At 39.9% G+C, this 12,339-nt stretch overlaps 1 protein-coding gene across 3 annotated transcripts in view; it reads left to right on the top strand.

Moving 5' to 3' along the window:
* Positions 1–12,339, top strand: part of FBN1 (fibrillin 1) — a 222,963-nt gene that overhangs the window by 162,725 nt on the left and 47,899 nt on the right. For 2 of the 3 annotated variants that reach the window (XM_072808371.1, XM_072808372.1), the window contains exons 32-41: positions 1,169–1,291; positions 1,433–1,555; positions 2,683–2,808; positions 4,596–4,718; positions 6,486–6,608; positions 6,909–7,073; positions 9,422–9,490; positions 9,587–9,712; positions 10,916–11,038; positions 11,695–11,853. In XM_072808371.1, coding sequence (XP_072664472.1) covers positions 1,169–1,291; positions 1,433–1,555; positions 2,683–2,808; positions 4,596–4,718; positions 6,486–6,608; positions 6,909–7,073; positions 9,422–9,490; positions 9,587–9,712; positions 10,916–11,038; positions 11,695–11,853 — 1,260 coding nt within the window. Of the gene's footprint in view, positions 1–448; positions 681–1,168; positions 1,292–1,432; positions 1,556–2,682; positions 2,809–4,595; positions 4,719–6,485; positions 6,609–6,908; positions 7,074–9,421; positions 9,491–9,586; positions 9,713–10,915; positions 11,039–11,694; positions 11,854–12,339 lie in introns of those variants that run through there. The other variant, XM_072808373.1, reaches the window with a different exon arrangement.

Genomic DNA, 12,339 nt, shown 5'->3' with positions numbered 1-12,339 from the left:
TGGAAATAGAATTCTGGAGAACGGAGAACTTTCAAGAATTTGGAGTCTTTTAGTAATGTTAAAAAAAATCAAATTCAACTGAGTAAATTGGCTTTATTCCATGACTTATGCATCCAGCAGTATCCCACCTGGCAAATTCAAAGGAGCTCCAAGGAGCTGTATAAAATGGAAGGCTTTGAGGGGTAGAAAGAGGGAGAGAAACAAGGGAAGAGCAGATTGTTTCAGGCAAGGTCATCTTCCTATAGGTCTATCAGGTAGATTACCTCTTAGTGCTAACCAGGTAACTCCAGACTGACTGGTTAAAAGTTTCATTCCTGGAAGAGGCTATAATTAAGTTAAGTATTAAGCCATTGTTTACTGATATGGGGCTTAGCACAAGTGACTTCACTTTAGGCCTGATGCCTCTTTTTGACAGTAATGTGACCTTAATCTGGTATTCCTTTTACAGAAAAATCTCCATTGGATTGATTTGAGTTTTACATGAAATATGCAAGAAGGCTTGGGTCTCCAACATGCTAGAGGTCTAAGAAGCTAGAGGAAAGATGGTTCACTCATTGCCTTAAAGAAAATTCTCTGCAAATGTTTGAATTAGGAATGCCTAAAGTAAAACTTTTATAGAAATAAAGCATAATTAAATAATATAGTATTTCCGTTGAAGAATAAAATATATTTAATATATAGCATATGAGTGAAAAAGTTTTCTAGCATGCCAACAACATTGTATTCCTTTGTTTGTATGAGGTATGATAACAATGTGCACCATTACTCTATAGTTGACTTAATAAAAATATTGAGAATAGAAACATGTGACCATGCGTGTTATTACCATAGAATGTTAGGCAAATCACTTTTTAAGGTCTTCAACTAAAAAGAGGTTCATTTTGGTTTTCGGTGACAATGAAAGATTAATGGAATTAAAATAATGGAAGATAATTAGAATTAATAATAGCAAGTAGCTATTATCATATTGTCCTTTACAAATATTCAACAGCTTTAAATTTCAATTTTTAGAGTTATATATGTGGATGCTAAACCAATCTATATTATACTATGGAAAGTGTGAAAGTGAGTCAACTTTTGAAGTTGCTAGTTGCTGTTCCTAAGTTATTTAAAAGACCAAAAAGGCATCTGTGCTAAACTTTTTTTTAACCACTGGTTATTTTTCCAGACATCAACGAATGTGAAATTGGAGCACACAACTGTGACAGACACGCCGTATGTACCAACACAGCAGGAAGCTTCAAATGTAGCTGCAGCCCTGGATGGATTGGAGATGGCATTAAGTGCACGGGTGGGTTGGAAAATAATTGCTTCTCATGAGCTGCATAGGTTATAAATACGAAAATATTAATTCTGTAAAGAAAAATTTGTATGCTACTGATCGTAAATGTGATGTTTTTTTGTTCATAATGATGTGACTTTTTTCCATTAGATCTGGATGAATGCTCCAATGGAACACACATGTGCAGCCAACATGCAGACTGCAAGAATACCATGGGCTCTTATCGCTGCCTCTGTAAAGAAGGATACACGGGTGATGGATTCACGTGTACAGGTAGGCTCATGTTGGAAACAGCTGTATAAAGGGCAATCAGAGAAGCCAGGTGTTTCACCATCTCTCAGACTGTCCATTGTTTGGGACAGTTATAGTCAACTTTTAACAGGAAAGATTAGGTATTTGAAACTACATCTCTTGGGAATGGAAATTTGGTGTCAGGTCAATTAGGGAGACCTCAGAAGCTAAATATAGTTATATAGTTGATATGGGTATCACTGTATGCAGTGATGTCCTTACTTAAAAAAAAGTCATACTTCCTTTTACAATCCTTAGCCTTTATATTTTTGTGCCTATTTCTCACTGTTATTTTCTGTACCAAACCCAAGAGTGAGCTTGCTGTAGAAAGCTATGTAAGGAAAAGAGATTCAGACATTCTAGATCATAATAAGATACTGAGATCCATTTCATATGACTTGAAAGCATTAATGAATGTATCCTGAGCATTTTGCTCACAAGACGCCATTCAAACATAAAAGAGACTAAGGCGTAGTCAGTGGTTTACCTGGAATATTTTCAAGGTGCTGAAAATTTTTATCATATTTGAAATAGTTTTTGTCTAACCCAGTGAAGTTTTGTCATCATAAACCTCCCGTTACTCCTTAGAAAATATTCAGTTTCATGTATTAGGCATATATGATTTGTGTGTTTGATATTTAGTGCCTGTGCTTATTAGCAAAGCTCAGTAGAGATGGAGCAGAAAGGAATGTTTGGTCTCCTCTATAGTTGCTGTTCTAGGTCTTTTGCTGCCCATCTGAGCCTAGTCTGAAACCTGAGAAATAGGCACAAAGCACAGCACATCATTTCCTGTCATGGATGTGTCCGCCTTTGCACGACCCTGCTCGTGAAAGCCTTAATTTGAATAATTCATTTGACTTATTCTTCATTTTACATCATTAGGGATAATTTAGCATTTAGCATTCAGCATTCTGAATCCAAGGCCCACATTCATGGACTATTCAATACTAACATTCAAAGGGAAAGAAAGAATGGGTTTAAATGTATCAAATACAAACTATGATGAGACTCCACTACTCTCAGGGAGTTGGCAATGATAAATGAAAGATCTGAGGAACTGAAAAGCTCCTAACTGAGGAAGAGTAACTTGTGTATCTTTCTGGCTGTAGATCTTGATGAGTGCTCTGAGAACCTGAATCTTTGTGGTAATGGTCAGTGCCTGAATGCCCCAGGAGGATACCGCTGCGAATGTGACATGGGCTTTGTGCCCAGTGCTGATGGGAAAGCCTGTGAAGGTAACTGATGGGGAAGCTGCTGGGGCACTTGCAGGGCCTGACAAGATTATGTTATTTAAACATTACTGATTTTTTTTTTTTAATTAAGTTGTGTTTTGGCTTCACATCTGAGCTGGTCAGTTCAGTCTGTGGAGGTATTAGGCCTCCAGCTGGACCATTTCTCTTTTGTGCAGAGAAAAATCTCAGCTTTCTGGCCACAAGCTGCACATCCAACCTTGGTCAGATGGTCTGCAAGAGTACATTCATTGGTCATAGGAGAGACAGGCTAACCAAATGTGGTTAGCTCAATGCAACCTGTTTATCCCCATTGCTAGGGGAAGGAGCTCAAAGTACCTGTCCTCCAATAATGTCCCATTGAAGGAGTCTCTTTAAATATGTTTTTAATCTCTGCCATGGTTTGGTGTCTAGAAATAAAAGCTTTAAAATAATAAGAGCAGATAATCTTCTCCATATGCAGAATAATGTACTGGGCATGTCTCACGTGGTCTCTAAATATCTAATATATGTGAACATGGAACAGTCTTTTGCAAATCCATTCAGTAGGGGGCCCCTAGGGATAATGTTGTATGTCATGCTGTCTCTCAGTGCAAGGCTCTGTCTTCCTGAGATGTTGGTCAGACAAGAAGAATCCTGGAAGCCTGTTGGCTAAGGATAGCTCTCACTAGGAAACACAAGGTTCTTTTCTTTCCCCACGCTTGTCAAATTTAAGTGCATTATCTCTCACTGAGAAGAATTAGCATCTACAGTGAACTAAAAAGATTTCAGTAGAAATAAACAAATGATAACAATTGACAGTAAAAGTTTAAACAAGACCCTGATTAATGTCTTAACTAATAATTGTTGCTTGTTAACAGGACATTAACTCAAAATCAGTCTTTAGCTATGACATGTATACTAATTCTCTCATATAGTTCTATGTAAATACTTTTCTTTGTTATGGAACCATTAGGTGTTCTTTATACCATTTTTATTAAATATGCAGAGTTTGATACAAAATTCCTCTGAGGCAAGAAACCAGATTATTCTCTTGACTGTGTGCCTAATGCCTGTTTACTTTTGTTACTCTGAACATCCAACCAAAACAGGTACTGTGCCACCTCTGGTAACATAAATAGTCACAGTCAAAGTTTTGCTTCTTTTCATGCTATAAGGGAAGGTTGTGTTTGTTTGTTTGTTCTTAATATAAATCACTGCCGGTGGAAAGGTTATGGCTATTTAAAGCCAGTTTCAAGGCAATGCCTGCGTGTCAATTACACAAGCAGAATGTTAACGTGAGACGGGGATCAGGCCCTGAAAGAAGTGTCTGCAGTTTTTAGTTCTCCATCGACAATAGCACCCAGCATAGCTCTAGGGATAGAGAGGATTATAAAACTGATTATGAAAGTTACCGCAGATCCTTTGTGGTTTGTAGAATTTTAGCCTACAATAAAAACAGTGACTATATGTGAATAAAAACCCCTAAAGAATTGGGTCTAAGGTAGCCTTTTTGACTCTTACTTCACCAAAGTGACATGGGCCTGTGTGAAACACCAGAAACTATACATCTGTAATGCTCAGCTTACTGCTTGGCATGTCATGGGGCGGGGCGGGGGGGGGGGCTGAAAAAAGTGATTTCTCACCTGTGAGGCTTCCTATATATGGCAGATAATCTAACAGGCTACAGGAGAAGCACCTAGATTAGCGTCAGATAGCCTTTTTCTTCATAACATCAGGCGCCTAATGACATGAGGCAATTCCTTTGGCAAAAAAATAAGTTTCATTTCTCCCCCTTTGTGTCCCTACCCAAGATATCGATGAGTGCTCCCTACCGAACATCTGTGTTTTTGGAACTTGCCACAACCTTCCTGGCCTGTTCCGTTGTGAGTGCGAGATAGGCTACGAATTGGACAGAAGTGGCGGAAACTGCACAGGTAAGACATCTGTTGCCGTCGGAAGCTGCCCCTGGGTGCCCTGGGGACCTGGCTGTTGGGGCCTCACTGGAACCTCACAAGAATATTCAGTCACAAAAGAAAAGTGAGGATGAAACAACAGGAACCACAGAATAAATTCCCTGAAACTGGCTACATGTAAGGATGCACAGGAAAGAATGGCAGGCCTTTGAAAGAGCAAGATCTGTAGCCTCACAGGCAAGCTCATGGCTGCCAAAGAAGGTGCCAGAGGTGCTCTGGCTGTAAGGTTTCCTAGCTATTCCTTTTCTCCTTAGGCACATTTTCAGAGAGTTTCCCTTTGAAGGCCATGCCCTGCACTGGGATCATGAGTTTATCTCCTTGCACTTCTCCACTGTAACACCCACTTCTTGCCAGCCTGACCTGTCTGTAGTCGCCAGAGAAGGTGATACAGAGAGCTTGCCTGCAGATTCCTAGCATATAGATGGTTTTCATGTAGATCAAGGGACTCTCAGGGAACATAAGAAAAAAAATTAGAAGAGCTAAAGCACCTAAGTAGACTGTCACTTGGTTCCCTTTGGCACTGAATTAGGGACTTTGCAAGACATTTGCAATTCTCTTTCCCAGGCCACCGTAGTCCACTCAAGGATATTGAGGAAACATGATCTAGGATAGGCCCAGGATTTCAGGCAAAATATGTGTTTTTTCCACCTACCTAAACAAGCTATGAGTCAGTGGCTCTCCAGATTACAACCACTACCACCACCATCATGACCACCTCCTTAAAATAAGTTTAGACCAGGGTTCTCCTCCCCAGGCATTTTTCTCCTGTGTTTTTTTTCTGAAAACGATGATCACACCAACCTGGGCCTCTAGCACACCATGGCCCATACCCCTTCCTCAGTACCCCAGATTACCATCAGCATCATTCTGTCTGGTCTCATTTCCTTGAGTCTGCCCTACTGCTCCACATTCATGTGCAATCTGAACAAATGAATTTCCTGCAGTGGAACCTATAAGAGGGTTACCAGATCCAAGGCGGGGTGGGTGGGAAACCTGAGAGGAGGGTATCACCCTCAATCCCCATTCCCTTCTCTCTGAGTCAGCTTGTCTGTTCTTGAGCATTTCGTGAGTGTTCAAAACAGACAAAAGGATTACACAGGGTACTGTTTGCCAAAACCCATGTCCTAAATCTGGAATCCTGTGCATATTTTTGGAACAGAAACTGAAAGGGAAATATTACACACAGCCTTAGTGATGGGAGAGTAACTCTTAGCAGCTTGAAGGAACACGCTAAGCCTCATGCATATGTCTGCACTTGTACTCAGCTGGACCAAGGCAAGCATGCCCAGTTGGGCCAGCAGCAGAAGTTGCCTGCCTGCTCCCAAGGCTTCCCTGGGACATCTTGCTCTAATTTGATGAAATAACAAGCCACACATATTAAATATATTTTCTTAAAACCTGTGTCTGAATTTTTGGTTGACCGAGGTCACAGTAGTGTTTTGCTTTCAGTTACCTTGACTGGAATATTTTTCCTAGTTCCAGAGTTATATTTTCTCCTGATGACAAATTTGAATGCTAAATGTGTTCCAGGGGAAAAAGACCAAAGACGATGACCTATTTCCTTCCTGAGGGGTTTTATTTCAGAAGTGGAAGACTGTATCCCTAGGGGTCATTATAACTAGTAACTCTTAAAATTCTTGTTGGGGGCCCCAGGTTCAGTGCTACCGTTTTGTGGTGATGTCTTCCCCACATTGGCTGATAATTGTGCCCCTCATTGTTTGGTCTTAGATGTTAATGAGTGTCTGGATCCAACCACATGCATCAGTGGGAACTGTGTCAACACTCCAGGCAGCTATACCTGTGATTGTCCTCCCGACTTTGAGTTGAACCCAACTCGAGTTGGCTGTGTCGGTAAGATCTTAAAACTTCTTAGAGAAATATACTTTTATTTTTTTTTAAGCAGCACTGACCATTCCACTCTCAAATTTTAAAAAAGTGATAATGTAAAAATTTAAACATCTTCTAAGTCTGGTTTGTACTTTCAGTTATTTTTTTCTATACGTAAATTCCCAGTATATGTGTTTGGACACTTTTTAGTTTCCTAGTAAAAGTAGATTGTGGTTTTTAAACGGTTTCTTAAAGGAACTTGAATTTTCAATCCTCATATAGAGAGAATCTTCTTGATACTCTTTTGTTTATATATGGAAACAGATACCCGTTCTGGAAATTGCTATCTGGATATTCGACCTCGAGGAGACAATGGAGATACAGCCTGTAGCAATGAAATTGGAGTTGGTGTCTCCAAGGCTTCCTGCTGTTGTTCTTTGGGTAAAGCCTGGGGTACTCCTTGTGAGCTGTGCCCTCCTGTGAACACATGTAAGTGAGCATCCTCCTGTTTATTATTATTATTCCACTCAGGCCAGTTCTCCTTTATAGATCCACAGGATAGACATCACAGAGGGAGAGAGCTGCCACCAGTCCCTACTCTTCGATCAGGGAAGGGAGATCAAACCTCTTAGCTCTGTTGAGGGACCCCACTACCAATTTGGGTCTCAGAAATATCCCTAGTTGGCTTATAGTAAATGGTCAAGTGGGGCAGATATTATTTCACTTCTATCTGAGTAAAAAGTAGATAGCATTATTTTAAAGAAGATTTTCCAGGCTAGGTTACTTATAGAATATTGCTTACCTTCCAGGAACACATCAATTTATCTCTCTTGTCATCTGTTGGCTAACTTTCAATAGCTCTAGGACAGACTAGAGTGTCCTGGGTGAAAGAGAAGCAATTGGTCAAGTGTGAAAGGGAAGACTCTTTTCTGTTTTTGTGACATGACTTGAAAGAAAGCTTTAGAATGTGATTTTTTAAGGACATAAATAAGTCTTCTAAAAAATATAAAGGGCTTCTCATTTTTCTAAGTAGGTCCTATGTTAGGATTCAGAGCTGGGTATAGCTTCTTAGGCAAAGTTTAGTGGTTCTGCTAATAGTGTGTATTAGGATAGGTACTGATTCTTTCCTTGCTGAAGGGTCATTTAATACACTTGTTCTAAAATTATTTGTTGAGTACCTAGAGTGTGTACTTTGGATGCGCAAAGATGAACTAGACTAGATTCTGCTTTCCAGAAGTATACAGTCTAACAAAATATGATCCAGACAGAAAAGCTATAATTCAGCATAAATCTCAATAAAGGAAGAAAGAAACAGTTACAGTGCCATGAGCAGGAGAAGAAGCACTCCTGGTTCCAATTAGGACTCTATCACTTGCCGCCCATGTAACTTTGGGCAAGTTACTTAGCAAGACTGAGTTTCATCATTCATATAATGCCTTATAGGATTAAGAGAAGTCATTCGTGTCAGGCACTCAGCACAAGGATGAATGCTTACTTAGCAAGCACCTCCTTCTGTCTTCTCTTCAGAAAGGAAACTCAGTTCTGAATGGCAGAGGTGGTGATGAATTTGTTTTTTGAATGAATTTTTGATGAATTGTCCTTGAAGGAAGGGTATGACCTGAAAGAGAAGAATAAAAAAGAGTGAAGATTGCAGAAAGAGGAGAAAAGAAAAAAATGAGAAACGGATAGTTAATTTTTTGATATTGAAAGAAGCAAGCCAAGATTTTTAAGTAGGGGAGTCAGCTCTATTGATTAATAATGATTAGCAAAGCAATAGAGGTCCACTCTACCCCAAACTGGACCAGAGCTAGAACTGAAATATATGCACGTGTACACTTAGGTGTATACACATAGCATCCCAGAAGGCCAGGAGAGGGATTATCAGATTTGGGAAGATCAGGATAGAGTATAAATGAGCTGATTCTTATTGAAGCTCACCAGGATGACACAGCAGAATTGGTATATTCTTATTTGCGTGTTCCTCTATGTATCACACTGCTGGTGGATGGCACTGAAATAAATGTTTTTGATTGAAATACTTGAATGACAGAACTAATGGAGGGAATCAAAGGACACTTTAGAAAGTTGGTTTGGGAAACCAGAGAAATCAATACTGCCCTCCATAGAAACAGGGGCAAGAAACATCTCTAGGCATTAAAGAGAAAAGTACAATGGGAGGGACACCTGGGTGGCTCAGTTGGTTAAGCCTTTGGCTCAGGTCATGATCCCAGGGTCCTGGGATAGTGCCCCTCTTGGGGCTCCCTGCTCAGTGGGGAGTCACCTTCTCCCTCTGCCCATCTCCTCAGCTTGTGCACTCTCTGTCTCTCAATCAGTCAATCAATCAATAAATAAAATCCTAAGAAAGAAAGAAAGATGAGATGGGAACCAAGAAATAACATTTTTTCCTAAGTTTTTGTTTGGAGAGGTTTTTGGAGACAGGCTGATCAACATTACTAAGGAAGGAATTACAGCCTACAGAAGTAAGGCTGAACAAAACAAAAATCAAAGAGTTCTCTAGGAAGTAAAAAGGGGAAGAAAATCTTTACAACAAAATGGTGACAGCAACAGGGAATAAAATAGTTCCCAAGAACTTGAGGCCAAGAGATTAGATGGAGAGTCCAGAGACTAGGGACAGTGGCTTACATTTATTTGGCACACATAGAAAAAGCCATTTGAAAATAACACGTAGACATCAAGTTGTTAACTTGCTTATGACAGGTGGGGTAACTGCTGAAGATTTGTGAAAATGTTGCAGTTGGATGCATCAGTATTTGTCTATTTCTAGAAGTTTTAGGTTCAAAGGAACTCAATTTGATTTTTTTTTTTTGTTTCAATAGCTGAGTATAAAATTCTCTGTCCTGGAGGAGAAGGTTTTCGGCCCAATCCTATCACTGTCATATTGGAAGGTAATTCTGTGTCCTTGATCTTCAAGTATGCACATTTTGAACTTCCTTGGGTTTATTTACAATGCTGAAGAAATGCTACTGTTTTCATTGTGACAGACATTGACGAGTGCCAGGAGCTCCCAGGGCTGTGCCAAGGCGGGAAATGTATCAACACGTTTGGCAGTTTCCAATGCCGCTGTCCAACTGGTTACTACCTGAATGAAGACACCCGAGTGTGTGATGGTAAATGGTCCTTCTAGGATTATAAGTTCTTTCAACTATTGAATACCAACCTCAAAAATCAGCATACAGTCACCAGTAAAACTAAGAATTTAGCAATATAGTGCAATGGTCTAAACATGAACATAGCCAGGTAAATATGCCACACATGGGGCAGATGGCATTAAGGTTACTGACATGCTGTCATTTCCAGTACACCCCAGATCTTCCTCTTTTTCTAAGAAAAGTAGAATTTGATTATCTTGGGCCATACTCCCACTGATGCCTACAGTTTTCTGGGCTCTTTAGAAAAGCTATTTTTGCCAGAGTAGCACAGAACTCATTTCAGTGACTTCTATATTCTGGGAAGTTCTGAATTCCTCTTCTTCGTGTTCTTCAGCACTTATCTGTACTAATGCATTGAAATGAGCTTCCCTTAAAAAGGCAGCCTCTTTGGCTTTATGATGTAGATAACTCCTCTTTATCCTGTGTTACTGGAAAGATGGACCACTTTTGGCTTTCAGAGCACTTGGACCATAGACCAGGGTGGGAGAGATGGTTTCCATCTATATGCAGGAGTCACATGACTAGTTAGGGAAGATATCTCCGTGTGTCCCAGAGGAGAAATGTTTCTCTGTCTCTCCAAAAGGCTTATTAGGTGACCTCGATAAATGATGTCATTGGATATTAGTTGAGTATCACAATGTAACCTTTGACAATGACACAATTGTAAGACCTCTGGAATTAACAAAGATTAGAATCAACCCCTATGTTTGAAAATGGGGACAAAGGTGTGAAATACCTACTTTAATACCTTACCAATGCAGGTTCTTGAAACCAGTTGTTGATGGCTTCAGGGCATATCATATCCTTCCATAGATTGTGTGAACATTTGAAGCATTAGCTGTCTTTCTGAAGGATATTTGAAAATTATAATTTGTCCACATTTCCATCTCTGCATGCCTTTGAGAATGTTACAGACTCATTTATTAGGAACTCATTCCAGAAGGCAAAACCTCTTTTTCTGGAGCTTCCTTTCCTGAAAACACACATATTAGCATAGACAAAGTACACTGATGAATTAAACATCTATTTTTCTTACACGGATTTCAAAGTGCCCCTGTGGCTTTTTTCCTCAATTGTCAGCATTTATATGGACCCTGAACATTAGCCATTCCACAGAGTGAAGTTTTCATATTCACATACCACTTTCTATTTGGATTACAGATGTGAATGAATGTGAAACTCCCGGAATCTGTGGTCCAGGAACATGTTACAACACTGTCGGCAACTACACCTGTATCTGCCCTCCAGACTACATGCAAGTGAATGGGGGGAATAATTGCATGGGTAAGTCCAAGCTTTTCTAAAGCATGCTTGTTTGGTCCTCATCTATGAGGAGAAAAAGAACTTGTAAGCACAGCAGTTGGTCCTTAGTGTTACATTACTCATCAGACCGAGTGCTGTCTGCCACCCTTTCACTGTCTTTGTGAGGGCCTCCTCCCTTATAAACCATGAGCTTGGCCTTTTTTCCCCACCTTGTGTGGGTGGTTGGGAGTTTTCTTTAAAATGTAATGTTGGAAAATCCCAAACAACAGTTTAATAGTACTTCTTTTGTTTGACTGGGTGTATCTTTATACAATTATATTTACAGCACTGACCTACAGTATTAAAACATCATGAGTCGGAAATGAGAAAATTGCTGCCAAATAGCAGTGGAGAATTGTTACTAAGAGACTGGGTGGAGAGTTGTATAAAGTTTATTAATGCTGCAGTTCCATAATGACTTAGTTCTGTGGCACAAAATACCAGGGAATACATTTCTCAAAGTCCCCTTTCATATGGCAGCATATGTGGATAGAAAATTGGGTAAGGGCAGGCCAGGCCATTCTTGCTCTCATCAAATTCACAAGTCACAATAAAATCCAAAAGAAATACACTCCTTGAGAATCCCCTTAGAAATCGGTCGTGCTTTCCCTATGACATCACCAACCCCTTCTCTCTAGATATGAGAAGAAGTTTGTGCTATAGAAACTACTATGCTGACAACCAAACCTGTGATGGAGAACTTTTGTTCAATATGACCAAGAAGATGTGCTGTTGTTCCTACAACATTGGCCGGGCCTGGAATAAGCCCTGTGAACAGTGTCCTATCCCAAGCACAGGTGAGTTGCACCATCACCAAAAACATAGGTTGGTACATTACCCATGGCTTATTGGTGGAAATAAGTCTCAGCAAGGGAAGAAAAGGGCTCGTCATTTATCTTCCTAAGCAAAAATTCGCTCACAGAGACAATTGTTTAAATTCACTGTTGATTCTGGTCCTTCCAGCTGAAAATTGAGTCACAGAACACACTTTCTAACTTGTTCATTCACCAGACTGATAGACTCAGCGGATCATAAGAATATAAACATTGTTAGTGTTATGGCGTTCACCATGGAACTAAAAGACTGGAAACATTAAGCAAAAGCAATATGACAAATAGGTGAGCCATATCCCTATTATTCTTCCATATTTATAACTGGTCTTGTTCCAAAAAGAATTTAAGGCAGCCCACAAAGATTTGAATGTAAAATAAGAAGGCCTAAGGCAAATGGCAAACAAGGGTAAGAAACTTGGAGCAAGGAGCGAGGCTAATATGCAAAAATCC

This window comes from Canis lupus, chromosome 32 (assembly GCF_048164855.1).
Source record: "Canis lupus baileyi chromosome 32, mCanLup2.hap1, whole genome shotgun sequence".
Classification (NCBI taxonomy): Eukaryota; Metazoa; Chordata; class Mammalia; order Carnivora; family Canidae; genus Canis; species Canis lupus.
The sequence above is the reverse complement of the archived record's forward strand: the minus strand, read 5'-3'. Positions and strand labels throughout refer to the sequence as shown.